At 42.4% G+C, this 22,220-nt stretch overlaps 1 protein-coding gene across 4 annotated transcripts in view; it reads left to right on the top strand.

Moving 5' to 3' along the window:
* The window catches only part of VPS13D (vacuolar protein sorting 13 homolog D), a 107,457-nt gene extending 93,048 nt beyond the window's left edge, over positions 1-14,409 (top strand). For 3 of the 4 annotated variants that reach the window (XM_080380803.1, XM_080380804.1, XM_080380802.1), the window contains 3 exons: positions 5,438-5,569; positions 10,261-10,501; positions 11,332-14,409. In XM_080380803.1, the coding sequence (XP_080236929.1) occupies positions 5,438-5,569; positions 10,261-10,501; positions 11,332-11,463 (505 nt within the window). In that variant the 3' untranslated portion in view covers positions 11,464-14,409. The remainder of the gene's footprint in view (positions 1-5,437; positions 5,570-10,260; positions 10,502-11,331) is intronic. The other variant, XR_013927122.1, reaches the window with a different exon arrangement.
* The last annotated feature ends 7,811 nt before the right edge of the window (positions 14,410-22,220 follow it).

Genomic DNA, 22,220 nt, shown 5'->3' with positions numbered 1-22,220 from the left:
AGCACGTAAAAAATAATGCTGAGTCCCCTTATGCTCAGTAAATTCAGGGGGACATTCAATATTTGAAACAAAGTAAGTATGTCAGTGAGGAAAGAATAACGGGAAGTTTTCAGTATTTTGAAAAGGTCTGATACAAAATACAGATTGTATCGGGAACAGCATACGTTTGTATGTTATCCTTATGATTCTGTGGCACGACTGCATCGTCTGTTATTTGTTGCTGTGATGGCTGAACTTTTAGGTTAATTTTTAAGACACATATTGTTTAGCATTTAATTGATTCTGGCACTTCTGAGGATGCTGTGCACTGTCCGCGTGTTACACGTCTATGAGACAAGTACTGTCTTGGTGCTGTGTTTTGTGGAAGTCACGTGCATGGGCTGACGCCACTTACGGAAGGCTGCAGGTGGAATTCCGCACTGAGCTCCCGCAAGTGTAGCAGGTATTGCAGTTGCTGCGCGTTTTATGATAGACGGTGTAAGGCTGTTCCTCCTTTAATTTAGCAGATTAAATCACTTCTTAATGTCTGAAATGCACTAAAGCCTCTCAGACAAAGCCCTCCCTGTATTTATGAAGCAGACTTTTTCCAGAGCCAAGTAAGTAACAGGTTTGATATTGTTTCTTCAGAATACCGGCAGCAATTGAATTGTTTCATAGGCTTGTATTACCTGCCAATTTTCCTTTGTTTGAACTAAGGTTGTTTTATGATTATTTCAAGGGGATAAAAATTGTTCCCAGGCTGGAAGTCAGTATGCCAAGTTACAGCCCAGAGCAGGCTTTTATCAATAAATTTTATGCAAACCTGAAAAAACAAGTTTATAATGGAAACACTGACAGAATTTGAGCTATACCAGAACCAGTAAGTTACTGCTTTAAACGGGTTGGAATGATGGGGTTGTGAAACTGGAACACCGTTATGAAGGCTGGCAGGTCTGGCAGCAAGAGCTGGGTCTTGCTAGGGGAGGAAGATGATAACGTGGGGGAGAGCCCTGCGGCCAGAGAGCTCGGGGGGGCTTACGTGGCTCATGGGCACACAGCGTCTGTCGGCTCGAACGCACGGGGGTGTCGGTGACGAGCAGGCTGTGCAGCAGGTGAAGGCCCTGTGAAGAGCCTCTTCGTTAAGTACTTATTTCAGATGCCAAAATCACATCTCCTTGCACTTACAGCTGTTATTTGTGCAGGATTTGGGGGGTCCCTGCGCAATTCCAATTAAGGATCAAAATCTCTACACACGCCCAAGTTGGGCTCCTTAGTCAGATTGCAGTTGACAGTGCTGCTCTCTTACCAAAAGGACAGATGAAAAATTCCACAAATACACATTTTACATGAAAAGCTGCGGTGATCACTGTGTCAGTCATAGGGTTCTTCCTTGTTGCTTTTTTTCTCTCAGGAGAAGCAGCTCCATTTCCCATAGCTGTTTTACTCTGAATTATTATTCTGGGTGCGATACTGAGGAAACAGAAAGATGTAAATTCATGTATAATTTTAGAAGTGCAATGTTGTGTTTTCACAGATGATCATCTGTTGATACACAAAGTTTGATACCTTCTGATTTATATTTTGTTAATGTTTTTGTCAAAGCAATCTAGGTGCACTTCAAGGAAATTTGTTAGGTCCAAAAGACACTCAAAAGATGAGTAACAGCTACTATTCTCAAAACCTGTGTATTTATGCACCTCAGCAAGAACCTGGTATAATCCGGACAGCGTACCTGATGGGGTAAACATGTAGTGGAGGAACAAGGATAAGTAGTTCTGTAAAACATGTAGTTGTTTCTACAAGAGACTTGTTGTTTCTACAAGAAAGAACTTGTAGTTCTTTCAGTCTAAGTTGGTAAATGATTATCACCAATCATACCCGAATGACTTCCTTGTATCAGTGGGTCGGTGATCTGTCTTATTACAAAACTTTTGGCTTAAAACTGGTCAACTGAATCACAAGATTTCTGTGAACTGTTAAGCAAAAGCCAACCAATTAACACTGTTAACTGTTTTTAGTGTGCATACAGCCATCTGAAATGAGATTCTCCAGGGTTCAGCTTTGTCTGAACAGTGAAGAACTGGAGTGTGTGCCTCAACCTTCTGACACCATTTCCAATCTCTTTGTGTCTTCATCCAGCAGCACTCTTCCCTGCTGTGACTAGTAGACGTGAGGGCATTTCTGTCTTGTATTGCCTTTGTGTGCTTATTAAAAAAGAATCAGCAAATCTGTTGAGTGCTTGTTTAATGTAACACAGATGTGGGCACACCACCGTTCATTCTGCTTTACAAATATTCAGCTTTTTGTATTTCATCAGTGTTGCTTATTATTTACAGAACGTAACTTGAGACAGTAGAACAAATTTTTAGATTAAAAAAATCAAGTTGTGTGGAATGTTTTTAGCTGTCCAGACCAAACAGACCAGTTTGCCAAGGGGGTGACTAACTAAATCGATGTAATTTATGCTTGTGCTAGTGGCATTTAGTGAAAAGCAGCTGACCTTCTTATCACTGAGACAGGAATTACCTTTTATCACCAGGATGAAAGTTTTGGCAGGAGGAGCAATGGGGCAGTAAGCACCGTACTCTTAAGTACTTCTTCCATTTAAAAACAAAAATGAAAACCAGCCACAACCAAACCCACAACTCGGAAATTGCCAGGCCTTCCAGAAATTCACTGTGGTGCCTAGTTCTGTTGGAAACAGTTTCCCAGTTGGAAACCCGTGTTCGCTGGTGTTCCCAAGGCTCAGGCCTGACTACGAGGCCCTGCGCTTTCCTTGCAGATACCCCTTACGGTACTGCAGGACATGAGAGAAAACAGCGCGGCTGAACCTTTATCTGAAAGGTGCTTAATGTAAAAGCCATTATGCAGTGGTGTTGCTCACTCCCATACGGATGGTTGGCTAACCTCCCTCAATCTGTGACAGGAAAGTAAAAAGTTATTGATTGGTCGATAGTTAATTAAAAACTACATTATGCTTCAGACATTCACTCTTTAAACTTGTCAACAGAAGCTACAGGTGCTGTAGAGTGCTAGGAGCCAATGGGGGATTCCTGGATCACCGAAATTTTGCCATTTTACTGCTTTTGGAAGTCAGGAAGTAGGACAAGCAGCAAGATGCGAATTACACTGGTTGGAAACCTGTAATTTCTTTGGAAATTTGCCTCATCTTTTTGTGTTTCATGAAGGCAAATACATACTTTTGTTTACTACTGTGTAAGAATCTAATGGGTAAAACAGGCAGTTATTTCTTCTCCTCTGGTGCAGGTTCAGAATGGTAACAATACTGTCATGTAACTGTGCCTGGTACAGGTGAACCCTGTTTATATCTGAAAAATCTAAGGGGCAGGAGAGGTGACTTGCTCTGGAGTCATACTGCTTAACAGCGAGTTCTAACCACTGCATACAGCTGTTACTCGGTGGGATAATGTCAAGTTATACATAGGTGGTGGAAGTCACCTGGTGTTTAGGTTATTCTGATTCAGGGAAGTGCTACTAATGGAAGAATGAATACGGCTTTAAGACATTGTACATTTTGCAAATGAGGAAAACTGAGTACCTTTATGCAGCAAACTGCAGTTTTCATACTGGCGTGTTTTAGCTTAGATGCATAACGCTGTAATTAACTAATGGGCGTCTAATCAAAAGCAGCAGCAGTGTAGCAGGACAGGTAAAGCAGTGAGAACATCTGTCAGCAGAGGTAAAACTGAAAATTTGACTGGTCGCATTTAATGACATGCTGGCACTATTAATGACAACATTTGTTACGGTTTCTTAAGCCCTTGCTCTGTTTCACATTCTTTTAGTTGGAGAATTTCCACTTTTCATTTCATCCTCCCTGCTGACAAACTGACTTTCCATCTTAGCATAAGCATAGTTCAGCTGAAGTGAAGTCAAGAGCTTTTTGTCTTTCCTGAAATTTCTCTCAAAGAGGATCAGGGGTAAGCACTACTCTGAGCCACTGTAATTTGTTGTGCAGATCAGGGATGTAATAATCTCATTAACAAAATCAGAACTTACCAGGTAGCCATAATGCATTAAAAATATAAATTGGCTTGTTTTTCTCCACTGTGCTGGAAAGCCAGTATCTTTGGCTTCTATACCTTGTTTGCAAAATACCTTGTTGATACCAGACAGAGCAGTAACAGCCAAAACAGAGGCCAGTCACCCAACGGGAGAGCAGCAAAGATGGTATTAATTCATTAGTGACATGTAGGAGATTCTGTTCCAGGAACATTTACTGCAGCCAAGAAGGGAAGGGGCAAAAAAAATAAAAATCATCACCATTAAAAGTCAAGGGTGTCAGAGGCTCGAAGGAGAACAAATTTTAAAATGGTGGATGGGTTTCCAGCCTGGGACAGGACTGCTGAAAGGGAAAGGTGACAAAGAATCAAGGCTCCAGAGAGAACATCTGCAGAAAGCAAAGCTTACGAGGCAAGTACTCCTGTGTGCTATTGCCAAGCAGCTTAGACAGAAAATGCGTTGTTAAACAGGACTTTTTCCCTGTCTTTTGATCACAAGTGATAGCAGCAGTTCATTGTACAGGATCTTTACAAAGAATCAAGATAGGAAATGGAGAGCACTGGTCAGAAATGGTACGTTTGCCTTGGAAAATTACTAACAGCAGTAGCCTGAGAGAGATATGAAAAAGCATGCAGCAGCAGACCCAGTGATGCTGCTGGGAACGGACAGATATTAAAGCATGGCTAGGCAGTCTGTAACACAAGTCTTCAGGGGTAGGGCATTCCAAAAGCTTAAAGGAATTCGGAATATTATTTTTTAACAGAATACTGTTAAGGGAGGAACCTAGCCTGCAGTTCTTTAGCACTGTGGCTAGTATCAACCTCTGATGCCTGTTAGGCCACACATATGTGTCTTTTCTGTCTTGGGTCTTTTTTCTTTTTATTTATTACTGTCATTTTTTTAATAGACACCCAAGAAAGGTAAAGTATGTTAAACCCTACTACAGAGACTCCAATTAACCGTGGATTTTTATTTTGTCTTAACTGCATGTTCCTATTTCTAGAACCTTCAGTTCTCAAACTACTGACACTGTCCATCAGCGTGAGCTCTAGGTTGATGCACTCTTTATTTTCTGTAGGAAAGTGAGAAGAAACAGTCCAATCAGTAAAACTCTGCTAATAAATAGATCCCTAAATCTGCAGACATTATACTCAGTTCAGGTTGCTTCTTCCTATTAATTTAGCACAATGCCCCTTAATTGCAGAATAAACCTGGGAGACATTTCTTTGAAATGTAAAACCATATAAGCAGACACCACGCCTTCCAGATCAAGGACTACAGAATCCACATGCTGCATTTGTGAAGCCCTTGTATTTTTAAAGGCTTCGTCACACCTTGTATTTCCAAATAAGTAAAACTTTGTGTGCTGACAGGTTGAAGTGGAAGGAAGAGCGCTGCTGTTGCACTCATTTTTCTGCATCTATTTTGCATGTAGGACCCAGGCGGAGAGAGTGAGAAAGCCACGCTGCTGCAGAGGACCTCAAGGGCTCTTGCCCCGCTATTTGGAAAGTCAAGCGGAAGGACAAGAACAGCTGTTCAAGCTGACTGACAACATCCAAGATGAGTTGTAAGTACTGACTTAAAGTATTTTAAGTAGTTCTGTTTGCTGGCATCATATCTTCCATATCTTTGGGGAAGAGGGACTAAAAACTGCTTCACACGCGCACACGCATGCAGTTAGTTCGTTTTCTCCTGGTACCCATGAGCAGCACAGCGTGAGCACCTGATGACTTCCACGGTGGCCTGCCCGGTGGCTGTATGCAAGTGTCACTGCAGGTGCCACAGGTTCGCTTGTCGCTTACTGCCTTTGATCACACATCATGTAGAGGCTGTGGAAGAGTCGGAGCCTTGGTCTGTTGACTCCTCCTGTTAATGTCCCTGGTCCCCTTCTGTCATTACAAAAGATGAAATCTCAGTAAGTTTCCAAGTAATCGCTAGCCCACACACGATACGTGTCCAACCCTCCACGTGCACTGACAAAACAAGCGCTTGTTTCAAGCCTGTGCTCTCCTTCCTCTGTAACATCCATACAGGCAGAACCAGTGCCTCTTCCCTTACCTTCTATTTCTCACAGCCCAAAGCCTGGGAGAGTGGCTAGTGAGAGCGGTACCTGAGCCACCAACAGGCACACAATGCGTCAGAGGTGGCTCTGGTTTACATGGGAGAGAAGCTGACTTTTGGGATACTATGGTGGTACATGTTATTCCTAAGCTGCAGCTGTTAATGACCAAAATAACCTGCAAAATATTTACATTTTTTTCTCCAGAAAAGTCAATACCGAGTAATTTGAATGAGTAATACGCTCAAGGTGCACCTACATTTGAGTGCCCTGGATATGGGTTCATGAAAGCAAGTGAAAACAGCTATTAGTGGTCAGGTCTGAAAACATGAAAAAAAAAAACCACCTACAGAGTGAATGCATGGGAAGACCCTTGTACGTGTTTCTGTCTCTGAACTTGGCACTGGTGTGGCTGCACCTTGAACACCGACTTCAGCTCTGGCCCCTCGCCGCAGGAGGGACATCGGGCGCTGGAGCATGTCCAGAGCCGGGCAGCGGGGCTGGGGCACCTCTCTGGTGGGGAGCTGGGGGTGTTCAGCCTGCAGAGAAGGGGGCTCAGGGGGACCCTCTCGCTCCCCACTGCTGCCTGACGGGAGCGGGTAGCGAGGGGGGGTTGGGCTCTGCTCCCAGGTGACAAGCGACAGGACAAGAGGGAACGGCCTCAACTTGCACCAGGGGAGGGTCAGGTTGGGCATTAGGAAAAACATCTTCACCGAAAGGGCTGTCAAGCGCTGGGACCGGCTGTCGGGGAGCTGGGGGTTCCCCACCCCCGGGGCGCTTAAAAGATGTGTGGATGTGGCGCCTGGGGACATTCTTTAGCGGTGGGCTTGGCAGTGCCGGTTAACGGTTGGACTCTGTGAGCTTTAAGGCCTTTTCCAACCTAAACAATTCTGTGATTGTACGGGAGATGTCAGTTTGTTGGATTGGGGTCGTAAGGCGTAATTCATTACTTAACCTGCTCTCCACCACAGCTACCTGAACAGCTGTTTTCAGTGGAGAGTGTAGGACACTGTGTTTTGCATCTATCATCCGTCAGAGTATCTGCCAAGGCAAAGCAGTGAGAACCGCGAGGTGAGGCTCGTGGGGAGGTACCAGCTCAGCACCTTCATCTCACCCGCATCAGTGGTCACTGAACCCACAGGCCGCTCCAGCACTCAAGCTTCTACCCTCAGCTGCCTGGGAGGAAGAGCCTGTGTACTGGTGTATCTGCCACTTGCGGCCCTGTGATCTTACGCTGTCGTTATCCTGGTTTCATCTCGTTTAAGGGTCTTCATGCATATACAGTCTGGCTGTTCAGGAGGGAGAATTTAAAGAGCGCAATTTGTGACTAGAAAACGTTGTCAGCTTTTTGCAAGTGTACTCCATAAGCAGATCAGTGGGCTTTTGTCATCGAGTCATGCTGTTCATTCACTGTGACTTTCACCATTAGGAACATCATTCAACAAGAAAACAGTGTTTCTTGTCATGGAAAATAAGTACAAAATTATGCCTCTGACTTTTATCCTAGTATCATAATCAGAAACACATTTAAAGACCTGATTATTTGCATATTTTCCTTCAGAGTTAAATCCATAAAAGGGGGTTTAATACCTTGCTCTACTGTTCTAACTAAATGTTTCCACATTTTTTTCCAGTTAGGCTCGCTGTTTCACTTCTGGAAAATATTGTGTAATTACTTCCTGATGTTGTTAAAAAACCCACAGATTCTCCAGAGATCTGGTTGCTTCTACTTTGTTCTACTGGATCATGTTTCATTTAATTTTTAGTTTTATTAATTTGAGATCTTTCTAATAGTGTAGAAGTATGGGTTTAAAAAAAAAGTACTATCTTGAAGTAGTATCTTAAAAGGTTCAATACCCATTTTGAGAACTAGGCACAGAGAAGAAAGCAAGAGTTGGCAAGAGAAAATGGGTAATGATGCATGACTCAAACTTAGAACACAATGTAGAACTTGAACTACAAATTAGCTAATGTTTCTGTGCTTCACCATTAAATCACTGACCTCTGTTTCCATACATGACACCAGTAAAAATCGTGCATGGAACATTAGATATATAACCTGTTGTTCTTATGAAAAAAAAAATGAACCCGAACTCTGATCACCCAGTTCTTTCCACCAAACTTTGCAGTGGCTTTCAGTGCTCCAGTTCTCTCTGTGGATGTCCCTCATACCGTGTGCTGTGACACCCTGCGTTGGGGAATAGGTGTTCTGCTTTTGTGGGTGTACAGACCCCTCTCAGGTTTCTCAGCATCGCTGTGACAATTGCAAAGCACAGCGATACAGTATTAGGGGTTTCTGATAATCGCCTTTTCATCTCCTTTCCCTGCTGGGAAAGTAGCAAAGCAAAGCAAGGTGCCAGCAAGCTTCCTTTGGTTCCACTCCTAGTGGAGCCTGACCCCAGTCAGAGCTGGGATCTCTGTAAAACGCTGTACTTGCTTTCATCTGCCTGGCCTAAGGAACAAGGCTATTATTCTGCAGACCATAATGCTGCTCTATTTTAAAATTAAGTTTTCTATGACACTTCATAAAAAATACCACTCTCCATCCTACTTAACTAACTTCAAAGACAAAACCTTGCCCCAAAGTGTTTCAACTCTGATGGAAAACTGAGGGGCAATTGGTAGTTTCAGTAACTGCTAACATTGCTTTTCACCTAGTTTTTTTTAAGGCAAAATACACATTTTTGTCCATTTTGTTTTACTTAAAGGAACACAATTCAATTATCCTATCCCATAGTTTTATCCAAGGTTAGAGCTGGGCAAAGTACATTACAGGCTTTTTGTATTAGAATGGCTGTGCTTTTCTCAGCACTTCGATGAAATATAAGTTGTTGACTGCAGTAAGCGTGTGTGCCTTTCCCAGATTTAGGGACCTAAGGGCATTTGTCCGCTGCCGTGGCCAGGAGGCGTAGGGCAGGGAAAAGACCATTTCAGTTCAGAGTACCATCTTTCAGAAGACTAGTATTAGAAAATTACTGGGATTATTCTTCTATACCACAGAAAGAAACTGTGATCTGACCTCTTGATATATTTTTGGCTATTAAGATTCTATTTGTAGCTCTGGGTTTATTTGGATATAGCTCAGAGTAATTTGTGCAAAGTGTTACTTAAATGGTAAAGCCGACAGTAATTTTGGAGATGGTAAGCTTTTCTTATCTGCCAAAAAACCCTCTCAGTACTGACAAAGTACTGTCAAAGATTGCGGTGTATTTTGCAGAATGTATTTGGACAACAGCAGCCAGATTTGTACAAGCAACAGTTCAGAAAATAGTAATTTTGAACCTACCTGACAGCATGAGGATCTTAGTTTTACAGACACGCTTCTGCTGCTGGGGGTTATTGGCACAGCATCATTACTCTGTTTAGCACACACAGTCATGATTTCATCCTCACTTTTCTGAATTTTTCAGCATTTTAGAAAACCCACTAATGAGGTTCAGAGGTTCATTTCAGTAGTAACTCAGAAGTGGGGGAGAAGCATCTGTGTGTGAAATATCTATTTCATGTTTGCATTCCTTACTGTTATTCTTTTACACATCAATCTTTTCAGCCATCATAATTCTCAATATTCTTAACTCACTCTTCTCTACCTCTACTATTCATCACTCAGGCTAATCTCTCTGGGGAAACCTGCTTGCTGCTTAACCTTTCACCCCAGTGTTAAACAGCTAATTTCTCTTTCTAGCTGTGACTCGGGCAGCAGGTTAAACTTGGTTTTTGTTTTTAAAGGCAAGGGAGGTGTGTGGTAAAAGGAAGCACAGTAGGTTTACAGTGTATAGAAGGATAATGCTCTTGTCATAAATGTCTGCAAACCTTTCAGGTATCAGCAGTGAAACTGAAGTTAGTTACAATTACATTGCAGTATTAGGACTTGCAGTGTTCCAAGGCAAGGAAATTACTCTTTGTAAGCCTTATTAAAGGGTATTTTTATATGCCCTTTTAATGTTCAAAGCTAGAAGCCAGGCATTTAGTGCTAATATTTGATTTACAGCATGATTTTTTTAACTGGGTGAGAGGGTACTTCATCAGCTTGATTTTTAGAAGAGTTTAAATTAAATACAGATGAATTGTACATGTTACGCTACTAATTTTTCTGAAAGACTTCTAAAGGTCACTGAAAGCATTAACAGGTGAAGACACTGGTTCGTTTACTATTTTTAGCTTCAAGTGAGTAATTTTTCTTTTTTTCTTCTTCACAGCTTCATAGCAGCAGAGAACATAGACAGCTACTGTGTTCTCATTTCATCTAAAGCTGTGTATTTCCTGAAGAGTGGTGATTACACAGACCGCGAGGCCATCTTCCTAGAAGTCAAGTATGACGATCTCTACCACTGCCTTGTTTCAAAAGACCATGGGAATGTGTACATACAGTTGACGAAGAAAGCTGTCAATACAAGCAGTGGTGTAGCAATGCCAGGCCCATCACAACAGAAGCCAATGGTAAGGATCTAGCACCTATTGTTTCATTCATGCAGGGTTTCTTTTCCCCTTTATGCTTGTACTGGTGCTGGAAGTGTTTGTGGTCATTAGTGTTTGGTTTCCTGTGCTGGGTAACAATGAAAACTTTGTTCTGGTAGCAGTGGAAATAGCTGCTGCCGAAAAGGTTTAGGTGACAGTAGAACTTGCTTCCTGCACTCCTGAGAAAAGCTGAAGGCAAAATCTAAAATATTGCTGCAGGCAGAAAAGTTACCGTAGGAAATGTGTGTTTACCTGAGGAGGGCTTTTAACTTTAACATACACACATGAAGCTTAAGTACTTTGCTGTCTATTTACACTAGTTTTCTCCTCCTAGACATAGTATTTTTTTACTCCAAAGTATCTAAGATTGGAAAGAGTGTTTATGTCATGCACATAAAAGTTAATCAGAACTCTCACTTCTAAAAACCCATTACAGGAGTTTTTTGCTTCGTTACAGTAGTTGCTCAGGGGTCTGTTTTACGGGCAAGGTTACAAGCTCACCCCTGACCCAAGTCAGTTTACATTCCAAACAGACAAGCCAGATAAAAGGTAGAAGGGGAAGCAAAGGAAATCAAATATTGTGATGTTTTACTCTCATCCTAAAATACCTACTTCTATTTACCCATCTCTTTCTCTCTCACCTCTCCCTTACTTCAGCCTCAGCACTGAAAAAGAATCTCTGCTGAAACATTTCTGTTCCTCACAGACTTCAAACCTAATCCCTTCACTAACTGAAGTTAATACAAAATACATACATTTTGCTTTAGACAACAGCAGTACCACATTAAGAAAAACTGCATTTCTTTTTGCAGGTGAAAGTGAAATCTGAAGTTCTTGCAGTAAAGCTATCTCAAGAAATAAACTATGCAAAAAGCCTTTATTATGAACAACAGCTTATGTTGAGACTCAGTGAAAATCAAGAACAATTAGAGCTGGACTCTTGAAGCCTCTCCCTTACTGCCAGAGTGAACTGCAAGGATCAGGCCGGAGCTGGTGGTGTTCTGTACCTAGAGAAAGTACCCCATAGGAAGGAAATAAATACGATTGTAGTATTTAGCTAAATGGAATCACTGTGCATAAGAAAACAAGTGAGGTGGGCTTTTTCTTTTTTTTTAAAAAAAAAGGCATTAGTTGTATAACAAAGATGTAGCTGAAATGCATTTGGTTCTGGGAGAAGCCCTGTATTTTGCTGATGTGTATATATGTAAAAGTGTTTCATGTAAATAAGAAAGTACAGACCAGGGCGTTGGTATAAATAGCAGTCTGTTTACTGTGTAAAGAAATTATAGGAGCTATACTGAGTCTTACTGCACTACCTGAAACTAGCCATTCTCTCTTTCTTTTCTTGAGAAAGCGGATATCTGCAGTGCAGAAATGCAGATAAAAGTTTAAAATAAAATTAAAGAATTAATTGCAGCTGTTGGAGCACAGACACCTGGTAGTTTGGAGCTTTAACACTGTGATCAGGGTGCATCGTTTGGCGTTGTTTATTGGGGGTTTGGGTTTTTTTCTTAAATCACTAGCACAGCTAAAGGCATGTGTACCTAGTGTTCCACTGAAATGTCATAGTTTGTTAACAAAAAGAATTGCATTTTGTTAAATACTGCAGTGAGGACTCACTAATTCAGTTATGTTTTTTAAATATTAGAAAACAAGACGCTGATTCTGAACACAGCACTCAAACCTAAGCAAAGTCTGCACCTCTAAAGGTCTCTGCTTCTAAGTTGTTTTAATACTAGTTCAAGTGAGCAGCCTTGGAAATGGAAATCTTTAACTTCAGTTTTTTCCTTCACTTGGACTAAGTGTATATAGTTGGCTGGCTAGTATGGAATTCTGCTAGCACTGGAAATGCTGGGTGGGGGGGAGAGGAAACCACTGCATCATTTGTATTTGTGACAACCTCTTCAAAATTAAACTTTTTGAAATAATTAACATGTTTTTTCAGATGTTGTACATCCAATCAGTATTTGTCTCGATCGACTGGAACCATGCTGCAGATTGAGGCATGAGCGTACTTACATACCTTACTCGCAGGAACTAGGGACCTCCTTTTCGTGCCTGCTCCCTGGCGAGTTCAGCCACAGTGCTGAATGGCTGTGCAGGGTTTACGTGTGAACACACAACCTTCCTGTAACTGCTGAGTAACCGATGTTCTAAAAGCATTATTTTGTAAACCTTTGAGTCAAAGTAAGGCATCCACTATAGCTTTACTTTCAACTTAGTTTACCTTTTAATACCCTTTCCTAAAGGCATATGGGAATATTTTTAAACTGCAGGTTAGAATTAAACCAGTTCTCAACTCCTGTGAAGCAGAAGGTAGAGAACTATTGTGTAAGGAAAAAAAACCTGACATCAGTGGATGTGTGTATGATCTGTGACTGGAAATCAAAATCCGTAAAGGTCCATGACACGAATGAAACTGATATAACGCACCACTTTTGTATACTTCTCTGTGTAATTTTTAAGTAAAATGTAGAACTCGAGTGTATTGACTCAGCAGTGCTTTAACATGCCGCTCCTGCTGGACTCTGCTACCAGACTCCCTGCTTCTCTTCCCCTGTAAAATTCTTTTTTAATGCAGCAAATATCTAGCTGCTGAAGGTGGTAAGTACAGGGGGAAGGAAAATAAAGTAGTTTATTGCTCTGTGTTGAGAATTTACAGAAGAATGACTTGAATACTTAAGTTTTATAAACACTAGATAAGGAGCTGAGATGCAAACACATTTGAAAAATAGTTTGACAATACACACTTGGAGTTACCTGAACTCTTAATTTGCGTATTTGCTTATTTCTTTTGGACTGTGGTTAACCTGTTTGTTTGACTGTTGTTGATCATAATTAAACAGAACATTATTTAAATCTTTGAAAAGTGTACCCACTGATCATGGGCTACACCTGGCCCAGGTATGTCATGGTGCTGAGCCCCCCGGACAGCGATGGGCGGCTGAAGTTGCTCCACCGTCTCCCGGGAAGGTTTTCTCTGAGGGGCGCACACAGTGCTGATCACAAGGCATGATGTACAGCCTGGAAGCTGCACACTGCCTCGTTTAGCATTCCAGAACAAACTGAATCAGAACTTTTTTTTTAAAGCACAAATGATGTTATTGGTTGCTGTAACCCAACTATTTTTATATAATTTCAGAACTCTTACTGTGGACTTCCTATTGCTATTGGCACTACTAACATTATTACTCAGTGAATAAATACAACTTTCTGATTCCAGGAGCCATACTCAAAAATAGTTTTCAGAGGATGTTGAGAGTAAGTTCAAGTCTCCAGCCTTCACTCAAACTCTTAAGCACTCAAACACAAGCTGTAAGCAGACAAAGACAACATCATAGTTCCATTTACCAAATTCTGAGCCTTCTGAAGACAGTACGCTTACCACACTCAGCCTGATTTCACTGGAGGAGGTGTGACCGCTGCAGCAATGAAAGCGGATTCAGTCTTCAAATTGCAGAAGCTGGGGAGGAAAAAAAATTCACTGATGAGAGACAGCAGCAGAGCTTCCTCCCCCTGCCCACTGTCTTCAGCACACAGCCAATACAATTTAGGGAAGACAATGCTTTTTTATGCCTTTTTGCTCAAGTCTTTATAAAAAGCTGTTCACCTTCACACTCTATTTAATAAAGATTAAATAACCCATCAACAATGCCGGTAGTATTTCAAAAACGCTGTAACCCATGCAGTGATGTGCTGAGGTAGAAGTACTTTGCTTTAGCCTGTTAGCTCTGGGTTTACCTGTATTTTGCTGAGAACTGTACAACTTGTTCTCTGCCTACCCTGACCAACTTTGTGTTCTTGCTGGAGTTGCTGCTGAAGATATCTAAAATTAAGATTATTGACATAAGATAATTCTGGAGAAGTGCAATAAACTTATTCCACCTACGCTCTTGACGTGTCCTTGCTTGCAAAACCATTAATTGTGTGCAGGAACAGAAAATGACTGTAGAGGACAGGAATGACTAATTGCCTAAGGTAGACACATGCCTCTTCAGTGGCTGAACAGCCCTCAAGACTGTCCTTACATCACACAATTCTGATGTTTGAGGTAAACCTGGACAATCCCCTGGAATGCTGGTTGTTGCTGCATCAAACCCAGACTTACACTGTGTTTCTCTTGTTTCTCTGACCTGGGCACTCAGAAAATGCATTTGCAATGGTCTAGTGTTCCACAAGTCATTCAGGAGCAGGAAATATAGATGCTAAGTTGCTTAAACTTCAAAGAAAAAGCACATCTTTGTAAAGCAAAAATCCAGACATCTTTCTCACACAGCTGGATGACCAGCAAGGCTGATACAGACACTTGTGCTACAGGAACACCTCACAGTACATGTCACCTACCCATGCTATACAGTGCCACGCTACACTTCCAAAAAAAAATAATAAAAGCACTTTCGGTAATAATATAATTTTATGCAGGAAACATGCATCCTAGTATTTTTTTAACGCTTACCCAGACCCATGCATTCTGCTGTCACTAAAATGAGACAGACCTGTGACTGAATTAGGTAAGCAAGTTTTTACTGTGCAATATATGCAGAAGAATACAGATGGCAATGCCATTGTATTCTAGAAGCAATTCTGGACAAGCAGAGCTACAGCAGTCATTTCTGTTCTGACCAAAATCCACAACTGTGCTTGCAAGCTTGCATTTTGCTGCCCTGTATCTGACAAAGCAAGCAAACCACAGAGAATTACTGTTTTCGATCATATTGGTTTAAGCTCTATGACACGCTTATAGCTAGCAGGAAGGTGACAAGGCCAAGAAGAGAGCTTTTTGCCTAGGAAAAAGTATTACTGGTACACAAGCTGGTACTGCAAAAATACAAAGATACAGGGAACGTGCATAACATAGCTGCTGAAAGAGGCAAATCCACACCACTCACCAGTACGTGATTTTTCTTCTTTTGTAACCAAAGGTTAATTGCCAGAGACAGTCCTAAGCTGGTAGCAGGATCTAGTACGGTACAGGCGGGATGAGTAGATGCGGTGTCTGCCCACTTGCTGCCTCTGGAAGAAGAGAAAGTGATCACCTTCTGAAGTCACAGAATAAACTGGGGGAAAAGTTTAGTAACTTTTAAGACACTACTCAAACCAGTGATGAGGTTCTACATGTACACTCCATCTTACTATGGTATGATCAGGCTGAAACAGACTTTTTGTTATAGTCATTGCTGGATCATAAACAATTCCGTTACCTGCTTAAATTAGCCATTTATAAATAAAGTCTAGGCAGTGAAACAGGAAATAGAAAACAAGGGATGCCTGAAACGAGGTAAATGGTGAACATCCTTCCCTTCTTTCTGCTCCTGAATAGATTTCCAATAAATCAGCTAGATGATACTATCTGAACTTAATAATGATACTTAAGCTGTGAATGCTGTTTACCAAAAAAAGTGCAGTGCTTACATTTTTGTGGAGAGACTGTAAGTGGCTAAATGGTCCACATCTCAAAACAGAAAAACAAGCATAACATTTCCCTGTGACAGAGAGGTTTTGATCTAGTTGCTATCCCATCTCCTAGACTGCATGATGGTTTTCAGCATTCATCTATTTTCTCATCAATAGAATACTTAAAACTTTTTTTCCCTCTGTAACACAACTGACCTGTTCCCTACAGTACATGAACCACTAGATGATGACTCCTCTAGGAATAACCTTGCTTGCTCTGCTTCTCTTCTTAGAAGGACATGCCTCTGTTTGCCAAGCACAATGATTTCACCTCAGGTACCTGGATCTGAAAAAGCAGGTTTCGAGGAGTATACTCTCTTCAGGTTACAGGCTGCTGCAAAGATATACAAAAAAAACCAAACCACACCAGAACACATTTTAATTAAGTCAACAGTTGCTCAAAATCACTTACACAACTTGGATTCTTACAAAGAATAACACTCTGTGTGTCTGTGTGCATATACTTACATACTTTTTTAATATACACACATGCACACCCCCACAAATCTATGTACATCCATACTTATACTTTTTTTAAAATAACTTATATTTAAAAGTGATGGTCATACTCCAAACTCCTCTGTTCTTAAAAACATAGTTTTTACAAAGAAGGAACATATAAGTCTTACTTTTCTGGAAAAAAGAAGTCAAGTTATGCCCAGAGCTTTAGATTCCAATCCAGACTTCTGTAAAATTCAGGCTTGATAGTAGACTCTTAATCAGTACATGTTCTGATGCTTTGTTTTATCAAATGTAGGGCTAGGACCAAAACACTTCCAGTTCCCCACTTGTATTATTAGTTCAACTTTATTAGTCTACTGGTAGCTGGCCCAGTGCGCTCACAGCCTTAAAAAGCAACTGGGACAGCACAAAGCCATCTGCCTCCGGAGAACCATAAAGGTACCTAGCTGAGAAGGCGTTTCACTAACAGAGGACAGAAGTTTGACTGAAGCGTATGCTTTTCATAGCTCTCTATCAGCAGATTTTCTGAAGTGGGAGCATGTGAGGAAAAAACAGCACCAGATGTGTGCATAAGGCTGGGTCCTCACACTGTGACCAGCTTTGCACATGTCTCATTTGTTAGAAAATGCAGTGTTAATCATATGGAAGGAAGCTTGCCAAAAAAGAAGAAAGGTTACTCATTAACCACTGAGAAACACTGGGGAGGGGGGGAATATTTTTTGCTATTTTCCTCAGTAGAAATACACAGCACATTCTTGTACAGAAATAAAAATAATCTTGGAGCGAACTGCAGTTACGTAAGAGATGCATGCCTACTGCATTAAATCAATTCTATTAATGGCCTGTTGTATAGTTATGTTGACTCAATGCAATCGGGCTCCCGTATCACAAGGGGTTTGGGTTGTTTTTTGGGGGGTTGGGTGTTTCTTTCCTGTGTAGCTGACACACTGTTGCCCAAGCAATGTGCCCAGCACAAAGAGTTCTCTGGGTGGATAAGAATAACCTTGCACCTCAGGCCTACTCTGCTCTTACTCAAAAGTACTAAAAGGCCAGGAGAGAAGTAAACAGCTTTCATGTGCATTTACATTTTGGACAAATGGATGGGTCACCCAAAGGACACAGACTGTGTATGGGAGCTACAGAACAATTGTTTCTGCACACTAAAAATGCCAGCAAAAAAGTCCCCTGGATGCTGCAGCTGTAGAGAAATTTTAACAAATAAAAGAGAAATCTATCATAGCCACTATCCCTCAACCCTCTAGACAGAGCAAAAAGCAAACATTTGCTTTGACCTGGGAGGGTGACTCATCATTCCCAACGATGTTGCTTCAAGGCCCTTGGCAAACAACTGATAAATCAGCAGTACAAATCACCAAGTATCAAAATAATGATGTAGCAAAAAAATTGTGCCTGCATATAGTTTTGGTGGGAGGGATGAAAAAATCAAAAAGGGAAACCACCATTTGCAGGACCAGACTGTGCCCTCAGCCTGACTTTGGGAAGGTCAGGCCCCTGACACAGCACGTCCTACAGCCGGGAAAACACCACCAGTGATGTTTTCCCTCTGCCAATGTGTAATTCCAGGCCCTCTGAATAATCCTTTGTATGCCAATATATTTTTCAAGTATTCTTTTAAAGTATGGAGGGAACAGTATTTGAGGTAAACATCCCAGAAATGTGAAGATTATATTGAGCACTACTTTCTGTACCACAATACATCTTTATTTGTGGTATGACAGCAGTTGCACTATGAGTCTTCAGAGGGTTACACAGTGACAGCATCCTTACACTCCGAGTTCAGACAGATTATGCAGAACACAGGAACACCATACTGTGCATATATATATATGGATAAAACTATTCTTTCTGACCTAGCTCAGTACAGAGTTGATCTCCAATCATGATATTTATAGAATCACAGAACAGTTTGGACTGGAAGGGACCTTTAAAGGTCACCTAGTCCCACCCCTGCAGCAAGCAGGGACATCTTCAGCTTGATCAGGTTGCTCAGACCCTGTCCAGCTTGACCTTGAATGTTTCCAGGGATGGGGCACCTACCACCTCTCCGGGCAACCTGTGCCGGTGTTTCACCACCCTCATCGCAATAAATTTCTTCCTTATATCTAGTCTAAATTTACCCTCTTGGTTTAAAGCCATTACCCCTTGTCCTAGCACAACAGGCCCTGCTAAAATCTCTGTCCCCATCTTTCCTACAAGCCCCTTTATGTACCGGGAGGTGCCCCAAGGTCTCCCCGGCGCCGTCTCTCCCCCAGGCTGAGCAGCCCCAGCCCCCTCAGCCTGGCTCCGCAGCAGGGGGGCTCCAGCCCCTGGTCACTGTGTGGCTGCCCCTGGCCCCGCTCCAGCAGGCCCCTGTCTTTCCTGTGCTGAGGGCTCCAGAGCCGGACACGTTGACTTGCTACCTGTATTTAGTTACCTCTAATGCTTCTTAAGGGCTTCTGTAATGTGCACCAGCCCCAGTACACAACAGTACCTCAACTTGCAATTTGACCACCTTGTCAGTTCTGCGGCAGAAGAATCTGTTACTCACAGAGCTCACTCACATTTTGCTTTGCTGACACTAATTTCAAATGCTGATCCCACCCATTAAAAAAATGTTAAGCCAAAGCAGTATCTACCTGGAGAAACTATCTCCTGATAAAACATTGTGAGCAAAAATAAACAGCTGCCAAGTTCATACTCGCACTGGGATCACACCAAGAGCTGACATTTATAAGCAGGTTTAAGAGCTAACTCCCCAGCTTTGAGCTTCCTGATTTCAAATGCTAAATCCACATAACACACAGACCTTCCTTCTTTCCAGTAGCTGCCTTTTTGCCCTCTCCTTCAAGCACACACCAGAGGGAAGCTAACGTGCAGCACATGTAGTGATATACCAGAAACCCAGAACACATCACAGCATCAGCAGTGTTGGATGCACTCAGAATCTGAAAGACAAGCACCCACTGTCAAAGCAGAGGTTACATGCCTGTTTGACTATTAACCATCAATGACAGGCAGCATGTGCGCCTCAGCTGTATGCTGGCCCAAAGATTATGGTATCACTGCAGGATCTACTTGCTGTGGGTTCCTGTGGAAGTTTGATATAACACACACAGAGCACAAGAACCCACTTCTGTGCCTTGCACGCACGGGTAAGCCTTCTAGACTCATGTTGGTAACTGGACTGCCGTGGGGAGAAATCAGGTTTCTCTGCATCTTTCACAAACAAATGCTGAAACATGAGCAACCTGCAACAAAAAGCATGCCACTGACTGGCTGATCATCAACACAAGTACAGCACAGTGCCTGCACATTCCACAGAACAAACATCTGCACCCCTCCTGGGTTGCATTCAGCAACACTCCTTCCCACTACCTGCACTAAACGGGCAGCAGTGAACCACAGGTCTCCACCACAAGCAAGACACCCGGAAGAGCCTCAGCGCTCTCTCAGAGAGACAAGTAGGAGGTACTTCTGGAGGTCTGGCTCCTATTCAGAAGAGAAATGTTTCCCTTGGCTTGTGAAAGCTGCTCAGACTGAGCGCTGTAACAGGCTGAAGAAGCCAGCTTTCCATTCCCTGTTCCATTACTCTTTTTGATTGGCACTTTAATGAGGGCGCTAGGGGTCGACCCCCTGCCAGGGGGCCGGTTCATGCCCCGTTTATCTCACAGTCCATGTAAGACTAAAATAACACGCCAGGCTGAGTTTCACTGGCTTGTGATCCAACAGCCCACCATGATGGATTGAGTGACTGCAGCAAGTTGGCAGCTAAAGTGTGTTGTAACAGTATCTTTCTGTCAGCACAACACAATGGATTTGCTGATTCCCGGGCTTTCCCAGTGCTCACGGTTACATCGGCTCAGAATTTTCTAAAGTTCATTTTCCAGGGGGCTGCAAAGTGATAATAAATAACATACCAAAGGTTACACCAAGCTTTTCTTCCCCTCAACTGTCCTACTGCTGACAAAGTAGGGACTGTGGTGCCAGCTTTACTACACACACAAGAACAGCCATAAATCCACTTGCTTTTCCAGAAAGGAAGAAAGGGGGCAGCTATATTGCTCTTTTTGTGTGAGCTCATTCTGCTAGGCCAACACCTGCTACACAGGACTTTTCACCCCTGAACAGAACAGTGAATACAATCCAACACAAGGGGCGGCTGCCATGTAAAGCAGTTCTCCCCAGAAGAGCCGTCAGCTTATTTGGGAGCTAGGTTCCCAGACTGCAGAGACCTGGCTGACAAGCCACAGTGCTTGTCATCATCTTTCTTTCTTGCATGGCGTAGAACCATCAAAATAACCCGTGAGTGAGCTAGAAAATCCAGGAACCCAGTGCAAAGGATGGATTATGCTATCTTTTTTATTAAAGACCCTTTTCTTTCATAGTATAAAATATCCTCCTATCTCCTCTGCAGAAAAAACCCAGACAAGACAGGGTTTTCCTTTAAAAAACTGGAGTACTAGGAAATTGACTGAACTTTTATGAGTCATCTGAAGATGTCCTTCATGTCCTGTTACTAAGACCTTGTCTCCGTACCCTGTTTCCTCAATAGCCTTTCTGTTCTCCTTGCCACTGTCTGAGAAATGAACAACTCGCCTCAAACACCACAGAGAACATCCATATTTTCAGTTGTTGCCATCCTAAGCCCTCCCAGCAAGAGCGAAGAAATGAGCTCCACAGCAGAAGTGGCTTTTCACTTCCTGCATAAGTATTTTTGACAGCACAAATTTCAACAAGCTAACAACTCCCCTGCCCCTCCCCAAAGTCAGATTAACACCCCACCCCCGCGGCTAATAAATAGGGAAGGGTGAATGCTTTCCCTTGCTTAGGGGAGAATAGCTCTGTAGATCCGTACAACTCCATGTCTATGGTTTTCAGTTTCTTTTAGGCCTTGCACAAGACAATCTAACACAGCCAAAAATACCTCTAAAATGAACTTGGAACTTCAGCTGCCTTAATCTCAATGTGTTCTAAAATATTTCGTTGTGGGCATCCAGGATGGATCCAGTCTCACCCTTTTCCATCGCTGGGACTGTAGATCCATCTAACTCTGGGCAAAACCAAGTGTGTTACTGCCAACAGAAGAAATTACTAAGAGAGAGAATGAGCAAGGAAAGTGAAAGAAACGAGAATACAGATGTGGAAGGGACTCAAACAGACAAGATATGAAGAATGCATAGGGTATGAGAAGAACATGAGGGGAAAAAGGGACCAGACTGAGGAGCTGCTTGATGAAGATATGGTGGCTCTCAACAGGTTACTGTTTACACTGACAATACGAATCACTGCACAGTACGGATTTCAATTCATACTGCTGGAGAAACAAACCTACGAACCAGAACAGCAGCAACACATGGGGTCGCTACTGATGCAAGTCTTTGCTGGTGCAGAGCATGTAATTAGCATAGTTCTTTGCAGAACTCCTCTAGAGAATCCACTTTGTAGCTGAGTGCACCCCAACACCACAGCCTGCAAATACATTAGTCATCCAGCTTTGAACTAGCTACCTCAGAGACTGCCACCGCCACAGCAGAACAAGTGGAAGATGGGCTGCAAACGTGGTTTGAAGCTTTACTGAAGCTGCCAGTAGTCGATCTACCTTGCCAGTTCCATTCCAGCTCATATATGCTTACGCAAGTTGCTGCAGCCAAGCCCTAAGTGTTCCTCTGGGGAGAGCCAGATACTTACACCTCAGCACAGTAACACAGAAGAGGGCATACTGAGCCTACAGCCAGAAAGCCTGGGAATTATTAGGAAAAATGAGTGGGTGGGGGAGCTCAAGGGA

The sequence above is a fragment of the Falco punctatus genome (assembly GCF_963210335.1).
Source record: "Falco punctatus genome assembly, chromosome: 3".
In the NCBI taxonomy this organism is placed as follows: domain Eukaryota; kingdom Metazoa; phylum Chordata; class Aves; order Falconiformes; family Falconidae; genus Falco; species Falco punctatus.
The sequence above is the reverse complement of the archived record's forward strand: the minus strand, read 5'-3'. Positions and strand labels throughout refer to the sequence as shown.